This window comes from Kryptolebias marmoratus, linkage group LG18 (genome assembly GCF_001649575.2).
Source record: "Kryptolebias marmoratus isolate JLee-2015 linkage group LG18, ASM164957v2, whole genome shotgun sequence".
Classification (NCBI taxonomy): domain Eukaryota; kingdom Metazoa; phylum Chordata; class Actinopteri; order Cyprinodontiformes; family Rivulidae; genus Kryptolebias; species Kryptolebias marmoratus.
Window position 1 is genome coordinate 17504982 of NC_051447.1, and position 18981 is coordinate 17523962.

At 42.4% G+C, this 18981-nt stretch overlaps 1 protein-coding gene across 1 annotated transcript in view; it reads right to left on the reverse strand.

Moving 5' to 3' along the window:
* Positions 1 to 18981, reverse strand: part of LOC108244036 (copine-8) — a 99181-nt gene that overhangs the window by 49878 nt on the left and 30322 nt on the right. The window contains exons 3-6 of the mRNA XM_017429884.3: positions 17549 to 17595; positions 16268 to 16371; positions 10203 to 10242; positions 6193 to 6269 (exon numbers count right to left, since the gene is read on the reverse strand). Coding sequence (XP_017285373.1) covers positions 6193 to 6269; positions 10203 to 10242; positions 16268 to 16371; positions 17549 to 17595 — 268 coding nt within the window. The remainder of the gene's footprint in view (positions 1 to 6192; positions 6270 to 10202; positions 10243 to 16267; positions 16372 to 17548; positions 17596 to 18981) is intronic.

The window sequence follows — 18981 nt, forward strand, 5'->3', positions numbered from 1 at the left end:
GCTGCGCTCTTCTTCGTAGACATTGAGTTTGGCTGCAGCTGCACACAGTTGCAGCGCCTCCTACAGGAAACTGGTGGAGCTACGCAGAGAACCACGCCGNTTCAGAAGCCTTGTTTGGATTCATGTTTTTATAAAACACTGAGGTCCGGACCTCGGGGTCCTCAGTGGGAGCTACGGCCCTGCAGCTGAGTTGCAGCCGTTTTTCTGTTGGCTAAACTGAGTTGACTGCGGCGGCCATCTTGAAAAGGGCTTCACTCCCAAAGTTAATCAGTTGGAGATGCAGAAGCGTCGATTACTTTCCGAAGGTTTCATGAAAATCCATCCAGAGTTGGTTCCAACCGTTGGTTCCAATGGTTGGTGCTCATAGCACAAGTTAGGGATCAGTCTCGGCTACTACCACGGCCATTTTAATGTTTGCTATGATCGCCATCTTTAATCGAGTCAACTCCAGTGATGCCTTCTGGTTACGGGTGATAAAAAAAGTCAACGTTTATGCCACATTGAATTTTAAAAAATAATCTCTAATATTAAAGAAAAACTAAGAAGGAAGAACTCAAACACTTCAAAGTTGAGATGTTCTTCAGCAATATGTCTCTTCTTGCACATTGTGACTGTGTGTGTGTGTGTGTGTAGGTGTGTGTGTGTGTGTTTGACAGAGGAAGAGCCGTGTATCCGCTAATCAAGAGGCATGGATTTGCAATCAGTATCTAGCAAGAGACGGTTAATTAAGTCTGGGCCACGTCTGGGCTCCGGTGTAACCCGCACGCATGTCATTTTCATTAGATTCCCGATGAAAAGCAGAGGATCTGAATGAGACATCAGTTGTCGTTTTAATAACGAGCTGAGCCGACTGTTCCCGGTCGTGCCCCTGACACACCAACACGCAAAGTCGCACACGCTTTCTTTTTTTTCTTCCCCCCCCGAGAAGGCAAACCATAATTCTCTCCAACAAAAGGAGAACTGACATAAAATCCATGTCACAGCAGAGGCAGAGACAAACGCTTACATTCAGGCCTGCACTCACAGCCGTCAGCCTTTTGTCTGGGTATTCCTGGCTTGGATCTAAAACCGTCAGCCACTTTGCTTTTCAACAGTTTACCAGAGCTTCTCTTTGACCCCGACACCACTTGAAACCAGCACAGAGATCCTGTTTATGGCAACAAAAGAAGCTCCGTTTTTCGAGAGTGAAACGAAAGAAGCATCTCTTGAAGGAACGCACGCCTCGCAAACCAAACTTTTAAAAACTGTATGTTGGAAACTCTCAGCTACTCCCACACCAACTTTTAGCTCAATAGCAACAAAACTGACTGAGTTTTAGCCATTCTTGTGTTTACTAAGGCCCCCTTTTCCACCGGCTCTAAAGGTCCCGGCTCCACTCCACTCGTCTTGCTTTGTGCGCGTTTCCACCTGCATTTTTTCGAGGCCGATCCCTGCTTTTTCGGTCCCTGCTTCGGAGTAGGGCCAGCTTCGTGGGTGGCGCAAGCTTAGCTCCTGTTCACTCATTTGTCGTAGGTGTGGCCAGATTCAAGCGTAAAGAGCGAAGGTAGTTATATAAACAACAGCGTTAGCTTACCCTGCAACGTTTCTGCCGTCTGTCCCCCAGCTGAAGGCGCTGTAAAGCCTGAAATCTCCGGCGGATAACAGCTGTCCTACTCCGCGCAACAATGGTGGCATCCAGAGCATTTCTTCCACTGCGCCTCTCTTCCTGAAGTCTCAGGAGAATCCCCGTAAGTTTAAAAAACAGCAACAACACAGGGCCAACGTTGACTGCAGCGCTTCCGTTGTTTCCAACAAATGGCGCCAAGTCTCGGTAGCGCACCCTCACATTTGTGGCCATCTTGAATCGAGTCCACTCCAAAAGCTAATCAGTTCTGGATGAACATCCAATGATATCGTTCGGAAAGTTCTCAGACCTTGTTGTAAATCACTTTCAGAAGCATCAAGATTGTGATTGTTAAAGTAAAAGAAAAATGACTAAATTAGAGCCGTTTTTGTGTTTTATGATTCAACATGGCCGCCATAACTAACCGCACCAAGTGGAAGGCAGCATTTACGTTTCTTCAGGAACTTTTGTGGGTAAAAAGAAAAATAAATAAAAGACGCAATTTTTGACTCATGGCGAAAATCTATTTTGACCGATTTCCTGTCGAAGTTTTAAACTGATCCCAAAAGGTGGAGGAGGCGAGGAGCCTTAAAACCTGCAGCCGGTGGGTCCTGCGTGTTGTTGTCGGTCGCTCTCAGTCCAACACACACACACACACAAACACACAAACAAACACACACATCCGAATGCCTGCTGGAGTTTGATTGAACAATGTAATTAGTTATAATTAGCCCTTATTAAAATTGTTAAAGAGCCTCCCTAATGACTCTGGCTGCAGGTGAGTGTCTGATGAAGACACACACACACACACACACACACACACAACCTCAGCAAGATGGCAGCAACAGCTGCGGTCTCTGAATCTTTGTTTTGACTGAATGTTGACAGATTTGATTTCTTCACTAAATCACTCTGAACTCTGAAACCAAAAATATTTTACGTAAAAAAATGTTTTTTTTTTACTTTTTACTGTCAAAATGCAGCATCTGATAATCTGCAGCAACTTACTAAATCTTTTATCTATACAGTTAAAACACGGGCATGTATGAAAAAAATTGTACAAAACTACGCTTTCCTTTCCATTTAAACAAAAATAAACCTAATTATGGTGTTTATTTGTGTTCCAACAGCATCTAAGACTAACTTAATTTAACTTTATTCATTTCTTTAAAAAAAAAACAACAAATAAATACAAATAAAATACAATTACAAATAAAATAAAATGAAAGGTAGCAGAAGAAGAAAAAAAATCTTATAATATCTTCCTCTATTTTCTAAAATAATATTAATTTCAAACAATAATAATCAAATTCAACTCCTCAAACAGTAACTCTTGCAAATACAAATTATACAATTTCACATTTCTTTAACAAATCAACTTTTAGCATTCTTTTAAACGAATTAACTAAAACAGCATTTTTATAATCACTATCCAAATTGTTCCATAATCTTATTCCTTTGACTGAAGTAAATCTGTCCTTCAAATTTGTCCCAACTTTAGGTTTTGCAAACATCTCTAGTCCCTTAAGATTATAACAACTTTCCCTTTTAACAAAATTTGATTGGATGTTATAAAAACTTACTGTAGTTTTCTTTAGTTTAGCATCATCAGGATAAGATCGTCTCCGTCCCTCAGAGACAATCTACAGGCTGCTTGAGACCATTGAAACATATACAAATATTCATTTAAACAAACTAAATAACTAGATAAATAGTCAAATTTGGTCTTCCTCTCCGCTCAGCAGCGTTTCGGACCACAGCTTCGCTTGAAAGCAACATTTCGGAGCTCGAAGTCGGAAAAATCGCCTCTAAAAATCGGAACTCCGACTTGGAGAGTTGTAGGTTTCTCACATTTCTGTAAAGTCACCCATTAAATCTAACAACGATGTGTCTGTAAGAGGTCTGTGTTTATTAAGGTGGTTATAATCAGTGACCACAGAGGGCCCAATCAGGCCTAAAACAATCAGAACAAACAAACTGAAGAGAAACTCACCCGTTAAACATCCTGGAATCCACTTTAACTAATAAAATCCTGATAAAAATGACATTTTTCTTGAAAGGGATACAAATAAAGGGTTCATTAAAACCTTTGCAATCATCATCTTTAATGTTTTAACCCCGAGACGTCCAGGTAATAACTGCTGCTTGTGTGGGGTCATTACAGTTCATCGGGAGGTCCTACGGCGGGGCTCGGGACGGATCGTGTTCGGACTACCGAACGTGTGTGGATAAAAGAGGCCCGGGCCACCTCTGGAGGTGCGCGCCGAGGCAATTCGTTTTTAATGAAAGGTCTGAACGCCTTGAGCTGATTGAACTGGGTGTTGCATCACTCCCAGAACTGAATTCGACTTTATTGCGTGCGTCGTGGACTCTTTTTCTAAAACACCTCCCCTCGTGTTTCAGCTCCAACAACCTTCCTCGGGCCTGTCATTTCTATACCATCACAACAAAATTCAGCTAAACACCTGTGAAACCGACCGAGTTGCAACCATTTCTGGATTCGCTGGTGTTCACCAGCGCTGGCGACCATCTTGGATTGGGGTAATTTCAAACTTTAAATCGGTTGTAGACGTACGTCCGATGATTACTCCCTGAGAGAGTTTCTTTAAGATCGTAGATTCAGTTTAATGCAGTCGGGCTCTTTAACCCTTTCACTACCGCCGCGTCACCGACGACACATTTAGACAAGCTCTCTTTGCATTGAGGTAATTACGCAACGGTTCGTGTTAGCGGAAAAATTCCAACAGTTTCTGGAAGCCTAGAAGTTGTAAAGTTGTTATAATGGTTAGCTCAATCCTGCGGTTGCAGGAAACTTACGAAACGGCCCCAGCGTGCAAAGAGGGGTGGGAAAAAAAAGCAACAAAGCAGGAAGTATTATAGAAAAATGGGCCAAAAGTACCGGTACTGACTCACGGGATATTTTATAGGTTTTGTACAGTAAAATAATCCAGGCAGCACTTTTAGGCTTAGGTGTAAAAGGGTTAAGAAAAACTCGATCCAGCCACCTTTTTTAACCACTCATTTGAATACCAACATCCTTCTCCACAGAAATACTCTCCAGCTCCTCCAGGGGGGGTCCCAAAGCATTCCCAGGCCGAAGAGGAAATCCAATCCCTGCAGTCATCTGAGCTGACTACTTTTACTGCTCCAAGCTCCACCTGGATTAGAGCTCCTTGCTCTCTAATGCAAGGGTGGCCAATCCTGGTCCTGGACCACCATCCTGCAGGTTTTACTTGTTCCTGTGCTCCAACACACCTGATCTGAATCAATGGGTGATTAACAGGCTTCTGCAGAACATGAAGAGGTGATTTAACCTGAATCAGGTGTGTTGGAGCAGAGAAACAAGGAAAACCTGCAGGATGGTGGCCCTGAGGACCAGGATTGGAGACCCCTGCTCTAAATTGACTCTACATATCAACCGCTTCGGTCCAGGATCTCAAACTTTCAGCCGTGACCACGAATCGAGAGCATCACCTTTCGGCTCAGCTTCTCCACCTCCACAGCCTCGACGCGTTGGTTCGTCCCTCGCCTCATCCTGTCAACTCTCACGAACAGGAAACCGAGACACCCGAACTGCACCCCTAATTCCTCCTCAGAGACCAGGGTTCCTGCAAACCCAGGTCACGGTGTGAAGGCGCCAAAAGATGCCATTACAGCCCAATCGAATCTAACAAAATCTACAAATTTACCATTCAATGGAAAATTAATCATCAAAATCTCTCATCTTACAGCTGAAGATGGTGTTTGTTTCCTAAAAGAAAATAAAAAATAAATAAATAAGCCTTTTCATATTTAAGGACATGTATGCAAGTTTTTATATTAGCAGCGACTGCAGCTTTGCAGCATTTTCTTAGCTTAGTTTCCACAGAAACGGTTGTTTAAAAAAAGCGAACTTTATATAATTTGAGTCCAATTACAAGCTGCACACAAAGTGCACAGAACATGTCACAGCTGGAGAACTCCCCGACACCACAAGAACATTTCTCTCCACTCAGGATTTAAGTCTTTCTTGTGGATTTACTGGGGTTTTTTTTTCCTGAACGCGTCAACTCGTTGCAGGAGTTTTAGTTTTCAGATGATCTAATGATGAACACATCATTATTCACTAAACTTAAAGATTTAAAGCAGTTTTCCCCACTTTTCATTGCCGTTACCTCCACAGGCCAGGTGTAAAAATAAAAACAACACGTGAAAAGTTGGAGGATGGAGATGTGACAGATGAAGTTTGGAAAGCAGGAGTCGGCATTTAAACACAGGAAGTCCCTAAAGAAGCGCCTCGGCTGTTCGGGACGCCGGCTCCGGGTCTGACTGACCATCAGTTAGATCAGGGGCGTCAGACTCCAGGCCTTGAGGCTCCGCTGTCCTGGGAGTTTTTAGGTTTTTCTGCTCCAACACACCTGATTCAAACGGTTTAATCACCTCCTCACCAAATCATCAGGTTCTCCAGGAGCACGGCAACAAGTCGTCCATTTAAACCAGATGTTTTAAAGCGAGAACACGTCTAAAACATGCAGGACAGAGTTCCCCCGAGGAACGGAGTTTTACACCTGTGAGTTAGATAATGATGGTTAGCGTGCACGCAGACTCACCCGAGAGGCTTTTCCAAGCGACTGCCCAACGATCCGACCACCTCTCCGAGGGTGCACTGAGCCTGGCCCAGGAAGTCCTGCGGAGTCAGGAAGTGAACTGGTTAAAAACGTCACAAACCTCACAGCAAACCCCCCACCCCACCCCTCCCTTTTAACCCAGCGGTCCTGCAGGGCCACCGTCCTGCATGGTTTTAGTTGTTTCAATGCTCCGACACACCTGGTTTTGAAGGAATAAGTGACTAACAGGCTTCTGCAGAACATCGCAGACCTGTTGAAGAGCAGAGAAACACCTAAAACCTGCAGGATGGTGGTCCTCAAGGACCAGGGTTGGGACTCACTGCCTCAACCAATAGTTGGGCGTCCCAGAATAAAAACAAGCATTTTAATCTGTTAAAAGCAGGTGAGGCCATTTGTCCGTCTGCGTGTCTAATTTTGGACTGGGGCAGCTTCAAGCAACGCCAACATAATGGATTCTCCTGCTTCATTGATTCAAAGCTTCTCTTAGTCGTTCTGCAGCGGCCTATTTGTTTAGACATCATCATCATAAGAGCAGCATGCGGGCGGACTGTTTTAGCTTCCCTTTTATTTGTCCGTTCTGTCCACAATACAAGATTACGAAGGAGGACCGGGACACATCTTTATGATCTTTTCCTCGGTTTATGACGAAAGACCGCAGTAAAAATAAATCACCCATCGGCTGCAAACTGGTGCCAGCATGAAGTCCATCAGAAAAGTGCCTCTGAGCAACTAATGGCTAATTACAGGGCATGAAAGCAGATGTTGGCGAGAGACTAAAAAGTTCAGCAAAAAGCCAATCCAAAAAAATAAATAAGAACTTGGATCTAAAGCAAACAAAGTTCAAACAAATGGACACTGCTTCAAAGATTTCAGCTGGTACAAACAACAACACGGTTTTCTTTTATTATAAATCAGAAAAGTTAACTCTTTTTGGCTCAGACTTTGTAAAGAAACAGTTATCTGGAGTTCTATCCGTCAGCTCTTAATAAGAACATCTTTCAGTGTCGTCCACTGAAAACGCTTTTTGATTATTATTCTTCATTGGGTTTCTGATCAGAAGAAAGCAGATTCGACTCAACGAAGAACAATTCGTGCAGCGTTTCCACAGAATGCATTTTAATTTCAGAGTCCTTTAAGACGAATTAAAACCCGCTTTGTGTTCAGGTGTCCAGTTTTTCCAAATGTTTTAACTTATTAGTCGCCAGAGGCATGGAGCCAAAAATGCCTTTTAGCAAAAAAAAAACAACAAAGACTAAAACAAAAAAAATTGACAACCTCTTTCCCACCTGAGTGTGTGAAATTTGTTCTCTGCATTTGACCCGCCCCCTGAGGGAGCGGTGCCGCGCTCGGGAATCATTTGGGAATCTAACCCCGCCCCCAATTCCAACCCTTAATGCTGAGTGTCAAGCAGGGGTGGCAATGGGTCCCATTTTTACAGTCTTTGGTATAACTCGGTCGGGGATTGAACCAACAACCTCCCAGTTTCAAGGCGGACACTCTACTACTAGGCCACTGATTGGTCATCATCTTTACGATATCTTTGCCCGACGCCATGAAAAGCGGGCGATCATGTGTCGGGAGAACACGTCGTGAACCACCGGGTGTGTTTTGAGGAAACTCAGAGAAATTAACCAATTGACTTTTGGATTCAACCCGATTTAAGATGGCCACCTCTCCATCTCCATCTTGCTGGATGAGGGTTGGAACGCAGACTTTCCGTTCAGCTCCAGACCGGAGCAACGTCCTGATTACTGCATTACTGATGACCTTTTTCTTATTTTTAGTTACCATTTATTCCCCTTTAGGACCCCTAAAAGCCAGCATAGATCCATAAAACATGTCTTCTTTTATTAGCAAAGCTGTGGTTTGTTAAGAAAACAACCTAACGTTTCAAACTATCAACAAGTCAAAGTTATGAAGTCGTGCAAGACACCAATATTATAATTTAGCACCATCCTAATCCTTCACTGTGCAGCCCTGCTGCTAAATATTTGGTGCAACCAAACAGATCGCAACGAGGAAGAACTGTTGTCAATAAAAGCTTTGGTTAAAGACATAAAACTCCTTTTATTTTCACGTTCCTTTGCAGCAATAAAGATAAGGCCACACACACTTTACTAAAACATAATTTCTTTGGGTTTCTTGTTTTTACTTATGCCCCTTTTCCACCTGCTCTAAAGGTCCCGGCTCCACTCTACTCCACTTGCTTTGCGCACGTTTCCATCGGCATTTTTTCGAGGCCGGTCCCTGCTTCTTTGGTCCCTGCTTCGGAGTAGGGCCAACACGAGGAGGCGTCCCTCCGCTACCGACCAAACTGGCCGGTGGGAACGCGATGCATTCTTTATCGAGCCGAGCTGAGTAGAGCCGGACTTTTGAATTAGAGCCGGTGTAAAAGGGGCATTAGTGGCCGTGTCTTTTCTGCAGCAAACTGCAGAAAAGGCTGAAAATAATTAAAAACTAACATGAACCGAGAGTCCGGAGCTGCCTGCAAGTCTGAACTTGTTACTTTAAACTTTAGCCAGGTTTATTGTGAAGATTCAGCTTCCTAACAGAATATATATGTGACAGAAAATAAGTCAAAGCACAATCGATTTAAAAGCCTAACCCCTGGTTTGGCCTGATTTTCCTTCGCTTGTGAGAAATTCGGGATGAAGAACCCCAGCGGTCTACAGTCCTGAGCACTTTTTGATTACTTCAGGATTTCCAAGAAGTGATGAAACTCATCAGCATCAGTCTGTTAAACTGGTTTTAAAAGCTCAATATCCGAGTCTCACTTCTTCCCTGTCCGTCTCGCCGCTCGGCTCGCTGAGAGTTACGACCTGGAGGGCGTCGCCTCGGGGGCGAAGCCAAAGTGGCTGGCTGCGCTCTCCAGGAGGCCAAACTGGGCAGAAATACGACCACTTTTTACGATTGCTTACTCACTTAAATTAATTTCCACGCTGAGCACAGCCAAACACCAGCTCGGATTAATCATAACGTCAGCCCAACCCGTTTTTTTTTTTGGCAAAACATTAAATCCATTTATCTCCTTTAGACAAAGAATGACATCATGATGTCACTTTGTGGCTGTAGATAAAAGCACCGGCTTTTCAAATAACTGCACCTGTGAACCAATTCTGACCAAATAACCGAAGATCCAGCAGGCGTGCAAATATTTATGGGCTTCATCCAAAACACGGAAATCAGGTAAAAGCCAAAAAAAAGGAAGCAGCTGAGTGAAAATGGTTCCTTTGCTTTGGATGATTTGGATCAAACTTCTTAAATCTTATTGTGATTAAATGCCATTATGTGGTCAAAAGCCATAAAAAATCTGTATTAATTACAATTAAAATCCATATTGTATCACCATGAAAGGCCCAATCTTATCGTGATTAAAGGCCAGATTTTATCATGATTAAAAGCTGAATCTTTGTCATTTGAAGCTGAATTATATTGAGATTAAAAGCCGTATTGTATCAGGATTAAAGGCCGAATCTTATTATGATTTAAAGGTGAACATTATTGTGATTACAGCCTGCATCGTACATGATTAAAAGCCGTATAACATCGTTAATAAAGGCTGTATTTTATCATGATTACAGGCCTTTTAATATATAAACCAAAGATACTTCCTAGTTTTGTAAGAATTCCCAACAAACACTGACATTCTCAAAAGGTGCTTTATTTGAGAACTTTGATAGCTTCTAAACTGACATTCATGACCATTTCTGGATAGTCCCTGGTCTGCAGCTCTCCTCACATCTAAAAAAATCTAAACTTTTAGGAAAATGCCCCGCAAAATCAGGCATTTTAGCCGCAACAATCACAAAAAATGCCCGAGAAATCCTGGAGGGACTGATAAATACATTTCACTTTAATCAGAGAAGCAGGATGGTCATATTTAACTGCTAAATGACCGACAGCCTTGCCACGGTACGTGCCGTTATCCCGCTAAGTGATGCATACGCTCACCGTAAAGGTCAGATGGCGTTCAGAACGAGAAAAGCACTCACGTGTTTTGAAAGGTTGGCGCTCTTCGAGTCGACATCATACCTACGGAGATAAGGAGGGGAGAAGGTCAGCGCGTTAGTAAGCGATGAAGAGCGGCAGCGTCTCAGCTGGGATCGGTAAATGGGGAACGGGGCCGAGCAGCCCGTCAGCGAGCGTCTCGCTGTACGCTCCGGGTTTTCCATTCCCCGCCATGACGGCCATTAAACTGACACTGAAAGGACTAATTGGTAGTTGTACATATGATTGTGAAGCCGACGTGAACACTACCGAGGCAGGCGGAACCTAATAAATGCTACGCTGGGAGGGAAATGAGTCAGGGTTTATTAAAAAGGTGCCGAGGCATAAAAGCATCAAAGCACCGCCCGATATTTGGCTGCGATTCCGTTTCAAATCACTCTCTCTTTCTTTCTCCTGCAGCTTTGGAATAGCCCCAAAAGTTGGACTTTAAATAACCGAACTGTCACTTTGATACCTTTAAACTGTGACTGTGGAAAAAAAGAAAGGTTTTATTATTTATGGTAATTTTACAACTAAATATTCAAACTTAGAGCGCCACAACTACATTTTAAGCAGCCAGAACTTTCCAAAAACGTATTAATCCCACAAACTTTAAACTTCTTGTGCAGTTTTATGCATCAGAAATTTGGTATTTTTTGTCTTCTTTCACCCAGAATTTCTCTCACGGCTACAGAGTTTATCACAAATCACAAATTCTCCTCACAATCGTAGAATTTTCTCATTCAAAGTGGAAGTTTTCTTTAATTTGTCACATCAACAACAGCCTTCTGCCACTCAATAAACGTTTTAGTTTGCGTTTCTGCCCCTCTTCTTTATGCTCCTCCCCCCCTCCCCAAAAAAGGGCGGGAATCTCCATGGCAACCACCCCGGAGAGCAGAATTCTTTCCTTCAGAACTGAAAGCGACGTCTTGTTTTAACTTGGCATGTCGCCTACAAACTGCCAAATGTTTACGTGTCTACAGACGCTCCTGCTGCGTACAATCCAGGAGTTTTAAAACTTTTAGTTTTCACACCGCGGCCATTTGTTCGGGGTTGAGGTTAGCATGAAGTTAGCCTAATTCCCCCCCCCGACAGCAGCGTCAACATTTCTTTTATTTTTTTACTGCGTGGATGTTTTTGTTTTGTCTTCCTGTTTGTAGCTTCTTAGCCTTTTTGGAACTAAACCTTTAGCTGTTTTAACCATTTTTATATCCAAAGAATTTTTGATTTTAGATCTTTTAATACTTTCTGGAATATTTAACTTTATTTCCAATTTTTTTTCTTCTTCACTGAAAGAAACAGATCCTCTTTGAATGCTCTCTTTAATGTTCTGCTAAATTTAGCTTTTTGATACCATTTAGCATATCTTAGAGTTCTGCTAACGGCGGTTAATTGAAGCTTTTGTTGTAATTGTTTTTCTCAACAAATTTCGAGTCATTCAGCATTCACGCTCTTAACGTTTTTTTAACACTTCTTATCCTCTTTAAACAGCAAAATGTCTAAATTTTGCCATCTTAGATTATTGCAATAATCCCAAAGTATTCTTGGGTTTTACAGAAGAAAGTGGATAAATGCAGCAGCTGAAATGGCACCTTTTAACCCTTTAATGCATCAAATATTTTCTAGTTTGGGTTCCCTCCCAAGCATTTTAGGCGTCCATGCTTTATGCCTTAAATTTCACCCACAGTGCCCCTCATAGACATAATTTTTTTCTGAAGGATGGCTTTTGCCCCGAAAGGCTCCCTCTGGCTCCGGAGAAAAGGGGGGAGTCATCAGAGCAACCGTTCGCTCGGCAATCTGAGATCATTTCGCAGCTCCGATCGTTTCAAAAAGAAAAGAATGACCCTCTGCCGAGTGATACATTCAGAGAGACATAAAAAGCAATTTTGGTTTTCTCTGAGACGTTCAGGATGATGAACGGGACATCCCGGGTGTCAGCCTCAGCACCTGGGCCCGACCTCATATTGTTGCCGTCCATCTGTTTCACGGCGACGTTTCACCTTTTCCTGGTCCGTGCGCTCCGAGTCGTTGGTCTTTCCTGGCCTCGTTTGCAGGTTTCTGGGATCTTCCAGTCAGTTTACTTTCTGTTTTACTCTAAAAACCAGTTTTTCTCGTACCAATTAGTTTCTTCTCGCTCCTCGTTCCACAACAGGTTGCTCGGGTGCGAATAGTTTCTCGTTTCTTTGTTTGTCGTCAGATCTTTGGCTTTCCTTCCAGTAAACGGAGTCGTAAAGGTTCTCGACTCGTTCTGCAAGTCGTTGTGGTCTCTTAAGCTGCGTTTCTTCGCATGTTATTGAAGTTTCTTTTGGTTTCATAGGTGACTCAAGGTAGAAACACCTCATTGGGAGATTTCTGTTCTTGTAAGGACCGAAGGCAGGTCCCGATTTTTAATATCCACACCGCAGGGACCGCGGTTGACTGTAGTTTGGGGCGCATTATGAAGAAAAATGTTATGATTCCAGATAGAGAGATGGAAACGACGTGAAAGGTCACGTGACTGTATTACGATGATCACGATATCAGATCAAATGGATTTGGTAGAACAGGTTCAGCGTCAGTGAGGCGTGGCATCCCCAAGGACCTCAACAAAGATGGCCGCGAAGCAAACCAAAGACCACAGGGACGCCTAAAAGGAGCCTTTCGACCACAAAGACCTGGAGATCCTCACACAACAGAGGTCCAAAACATGAAAATGAGCCAAGAGTTTGATCAAAATTAAAAGAAACGATGCGAAAGCTGATAAAGACCAGATTAAATCCAACTTTCTTTACTTTTCTTATCTCATTTTCTGCTAAAGGGACCTAATTGGTTAAAGAAAATTCAAACTACGCATCTAAATTTGGAACAGTGAGAACGTTAGAAAGAACTTTTTGGAATTAAAGGCCTAGCTGTTTTGGTCAAACTGTGAATGAGACAAATATGCGCCATCGATTTTTTAATTTTGTGAGATGCTTTTAAGAGTTTGTGCTGCTACTACCACCCCAAACATGAGCTGAATATCTGTAAAACTGGAAGGGTGACAGCAAACTTTGTGTTCGGTAAGCCCGTTGGCTGTGGCAGCCATCTTGAATTGGGTTTTCTTACGAGCCATCATCTTATAATTGAGCATCTTAAGATAGGAAGTGAGGGAGTTATAGTTACGCTCAGAGTATGTGTTGTGGATGACTCTCAGCTACTACCACCTTATAACCTTATAACATATTTTGCGTTGGCTGATGTTGATTAGCTGTGGCAGCCATCTTGATTAAGGGTGACTCCCTAAAGTTAACGGTTACAGATCCAGTGATTACTCAGACTTTCATTAAAACCTATCCAGTTATTTATGTGATATTTTGCTGACAGACAGAGTTGACTCCCTTAGTTAATTGCAAAGTTTTCAAAAACATATTGGAGGATAAGTTGGGGATGACTCTCAGTTGCCACCACCTTAAACTTTAGCTCAGTAAAGCCTTTTATCGCCTTCCCCTGTCGCTGAGGGCGATAAAACCATCTTTGCATTCGGTACAAACTGTGCAAAATAAACGATATAAGCTGTAAATGTGCGCACAGTTCCAGTTAAACTGAGTGTGCTCTTTGTCTGTGCATAAAAAAGAAGTAGAAACAGGTTGTCATTGGTCCGTTTGTGTTTAAAAATACGTAAACTGACCGACTGCAAACAGAACCGGCAGAGCAGATAATAAAGGATAAATCCTCTTTTTTTCCCCCTCCCTGTTCATTCCTATATCTCTACCAACATCCCCTGAAACCCTGGTTGTTATGGTTACCCGTTACATTCAAACGAACGCACGAAAACCCACACTGTTGCCGTGGTCACAAAGCATGTGCATGGAAGAGGCGACCCGGCGACACGTCCGCTCCGAACCGCGGCAGATTAGACATCCAGTGAGGGCGCAAAAAGCAAAAGGCTCCAATTAGGAAACCGAGACAAATTATTTCAAAACTGGTGACGCAAACCACCTTATCGGCCGTTATATTTGAGCAGATATGCAGAAAATAAAGGATGCAGTTGGAGAGCAAACCTCCGCCAAGGCCTTGGGGCAGCGGTGTCCAATCCTGGTCCTCGATGGCCACCGTCCTGCATGTTTTAGATGTTTCTCTGCTCTTCAGCAGGTCTTCAAGTTCTGCAGAAGCCTGTTAATGCCTCAGTCATTCAGATCAGGTGTGTGGCAGCAGAGAAACATCTGAAACCTGCAGGATGGAGGCCCTCCAGGACTAGGATTGGGCACCACTGCTTTAGGGTCAACGACGCGAACTGAACTCTTGTACGATTCGGTTTAGAATCAAAATTTAATCACTTGTTTTTTTAGTTTTTTTTGTGACGAGACCAACATTTCCCCAAAACAAAATCCGTTCATTAGCTTTTAAGGTAGTCTTGCTAACAGACGGGCAAACAAACCGACAAAACCACCTTAACTGAAGTAAAAAAAAAAAAAATATATATATATATATATATCCTGAGATTTTAAAATAAGTGAAATTGAAAAACGAGCCTTCACAAGTGACCTTGAAATCAATAGGGATCACACCCGAGGCGTCCAGCTGCGTCCACCATAACGCATGACCTTGACCTTTGACCTGAGCACCAGCGAAATGTAAAGACTTGTTTGTTGTGACGATTAAAACATTTCCTGAAGATTTCCTCAGATCCGTTTGTTAGTTTTTACGCCATCTTGCCACCAAGTCTACCAAGAAAACACGAGAAGGCTCGAAGCTGTCGTCCTGGCTTTATAGCAGAACAATAATAATAATAATTTATGGAACAAATATAGACGAAACTTCCTCCCACAGAAACTATTTTTCCCTCCGTTTCCCTTCCTTCCTCACAGACACGCCGAGTCCTCCTCCCACGAGTCCAGCTTCGACTCGGTTTCCGGTCGCGGCTGCACGGGTTCGCAGATTATCGTCTCATTAATGTCAGAAACGAAGCCGTTAAAATCCCCGCGGAATTAAGGGGAAACTGTGATCTGGGCGGCGCGGCGACAAAGATGCAGCCCTCTGACGACCCGCCGGATGCAGCCTGGAGGCTTAAAAACAAAAAGATTTAAAGGAAACCATCTTAAAGTTTGACTTTCAGCGGCGGGCGATAATGTTTTTTGCATTTCGTGCGATCAACCGTTGCAAAATATCTCCACTCGACGGCTCTTCATGATTCAAAACGTAACCGCTTATTGGTTTGCTTTTTGGATTCAAATCCAATTCAATATGGCCGCCGCAGCCACCAAGATTAATGCAACTTGTGAATTTGGAGCTAAAATTTGGTGGGGTGGTAGCTGAGAGTGATTCCCAACACACACTCAGAGCGCGAACAGATTTTGCAGCATTGCATGCAAATATTTTCAAAATCTGATTAAATTTGTATTTTTCCTGCATTTTTACTTTTAGTAACTTGACAAAAACTATAAAATATTTTATTTAAGCATTTCTTGCAGCGGTTAAAACTGATGTTTTCACAACTAAGGTTTCAGAAATTGATGGATGTATTTAAGTCGTTCGTTTTTGTGTTTTCTATTTCTCAATTCATATTTCTCTTTCTGAATTTTCAACTCATAAATGATTCCATGATTTCATTTTAATTTGCTTTCTCAATTTGTGTTATTTTAATGTTTTCTATTTTAACCATGTTTTTCTTCTTATTTTTATGTTTTCTAAATTTAACATTTTGTTCCTTTTATGAGTTTTTGAATGATGAGATAATATTGAGACACGAACACAGAGACACCATCTGGCTGTGTTTTTGTTATGCTTATGTTTAAACTATGGTCTGAACTGGGTTTGCCCGGCTCAGATCAACCCCTTTTTTCTTCTTCCTTTAATAAAAGAGAAAGCCCAAGTAAGGGGCCAGAACTTCCTGGACAGCACGCCGTTAGGAGCTGTTGTGGAATTTCTCCTCTTTGCGAAGGCCTTCACAAAAAGACAACGAGCCTCTCCGGTGTGATTCTTTCTTTGCAGGTTAAATAAATCAAAACCCTGACAAAGTCTGCATGTTTTCCATTTAAAACAGCTGGAAGTGGCCCTCAAAATGTGAGCTGAAACACCAGCTCAGGGAATATTCTCAGGAAGTCATACTCACAAGTCAAACCTGAGGTTCTGCCGCTCTTCGAAGAAATAATCCAAAATGAATTTCCGCACGAAGTCCGGGTTCAGCGTGTTGTCGATCACCTCCGTTCTGCCGAACTACCGACAAAGAGGAGGGAGAAATGAGAAGAGAACAGGAAAACAGGAAAGCTCTTTGGTGTGTTTTAGTCTTGGAGGCTTTCGGCTCCAGGTTCGAGTCGACGGGGAGGTCGGGCAGGGCGCCGTTTGGCATTTATTAATTATGGAGCAACTGGTCGTCATAATTAAGAGCCGACCTGGGCTTTTTATAACCATCCACCTGTGGTCCGGCGCCTAAATCAACCGAAATCTGCAGCTTCCAACGCTTTAATTAACCGATAAACTTCATATTAATAATTACATTTATGAACGCTGAGTCAGAACGTCAGAGCTCCTTTTTAATAACCCAACGCTACTTTTAGCTTTCAACTACGGCTTTGCTAATTTAAGGTTTTAGCTACTGTTTTGCCATTTTAGCTCTAATTACAGTGTTGCTAAATGTAGCTGTGGTTTAGCTCGGTTTTGTTTTCAGCTACTGTTTAGGTTATTTTAGCTTTTAAAACAGTTTAGCTTATTGTTAGCAATGCTTTAGCATATTTTTGGTATTAGCTAAAGTCTATATAATTTTAGCCTTCAGCTACTATTTAGTACTTTAGCTAATGTTTAGCTTATTTTAGCTTCCGTTCGGTTTACTCCTTACAGAAAAACATCGAGATATAAAACATTGTTCTCTTTAAAATCTGCTTCAACCACTTTGTCTTCTTATGCCGTTTTTTGCTTTTTGCAACAGTTTTTGGCAATTTTAGCTTTTAGCTTTTGTTTAGTCTCTTAGCTTTTAGCTACCATTTAGCTTATTTTAGCCTTTAATTACAGTTTAACTAATTTTAGCGATGGCTTTGCTCAGTTTAGCTTCGGTTTACCATATTTTTGTTCTTAGCTACAGTTTATCCAACTACAGCCTTTAGCTCTCCTATCTTTTAGCTAGTGGTTAGCTTATTCTAGCTTAGCAACTGTTTTGCTAAGTTTAGTTGTTTGAACTTGAACATTTCGGCTTCAGAAGTGACAGACGGACAAAATAAACCTCCAGATAAAATCCGCTCGTCCAGTTAAGACCATTTTTTTAAAATATCGTTTCTCTTCCAGGTGAGCTGCGTCGAAATACTCTTTAGCTCTTTAGCTGATATAACAGCAGAGAGGCGAGAAGGTTCGGCTCGGTGCAGAGAGCCTGACCTCAGAGGCAGAAAGGAACGTCACTGACCTCCCTCCACTCCTTGTTGCCCATCCCCTGCGTGTACAGAACACAAACTGCGGAGAACAGAGACAAAGAGAACATCGTTACCGTTAATCATTAACGGCGTTTATTCACGCTGCCGCAGCCGTCCTGGTCGTTCCGTGCGAGCTTTATGGATTAACAACAACAACTTTTTATCATTCAAACTAAAACAGCCGTTTTGTTGCAGGTTCGAGAGGCGGACCGATCACAGGGAGGAACTGAACCGAGTCAGACGGAGAAAAATAAATAAAAAATACTCAAAAAGTCACGAGTTTTATTCCTGAAACGCCTTGAATGTCCTGAATTAAACGACCAGATATTTGGAAGCAGGTTGGGAACAATTAATATCTTACCTGTTGCAGGTAGCGCTTTAAAACGACCTCAACTTGGATAAACGGAGTTTAATTTTGACCGACTGAGGACCTAACGGCTAGTCAGAGCGGGGCCCAGAACCATTAGAGTTACTTGAAGCGACAGTTTCCACATTTTTATAGAAATTTGTGCTTCTTTCTGTCAGAAAAGTTACCACACCAGGAGTGCTACAGCTAGCTGCTGCTGCTTACATTTCGCAGGTAGCCATGGAACACAACGTAATGGTCTAAAATGAAGTTTGCACCACCTGCTGAAATATATGTATATATCTTTTTAGTTGTGTAAGATAAATATTTTATAGTTAATGATCAGTAAAGTTGTTTCGTTCATTGGTGACGTATTCCGCCCCGGGGCGCAAAAATCTTTGTCTGTAGACTCTCGTTAAAAGTTGCACATGCGCAGTAGCTCCTCTTCAGTACAAGAGATAGGACGGTTCAGGGCGCTCCTCTCCTGCGCCCAGAGCTGACTCCGCCTCCCGCTGCCGGAGCGTGGGACTCCCGCCGCGGGCTGACGTCACATCCGTCTGTCATAAAGTTCGCCTGATTGAAAAGTCGAGCCGCGGGTGAGCTGCCTTTTATTCAAAGACAGCAATAAGTTCATTACGTGACTAAGTTATATAAATAAGTTCATAGTTAATAATTAGTTTAAGAACATTTATGCTAAAAACTTAAAATGTTTGGGTTTTGAATTCTAATCGGAGTGAGACATCAGATCTACGTGCAGAATACGTGACGTAGTGAGCGCTCTCACCATAAAACCAGCTTTGATGTATTTTCTTTGGTAAAGTTTTGAAAAATAAGAAAGAAAACAGGTCTTATAAACGCTAAATGTGTCCTACAGGCCTCCGTCTTTGTAAGTATTGGTGTTCAGGAAGCACTTGTGCCTTTATATGTACATTATAATGTTGCTTTAATTCATGTAAATACACAGGTGTGATACCTTAGTAGATGTTTTGGTCCAAAACATATATGAGATATCACATTATAGACATATACCAGAACCTTTGGTATATGTCTATTTTGGATTTATAGCCCCCCTTGGAGAAA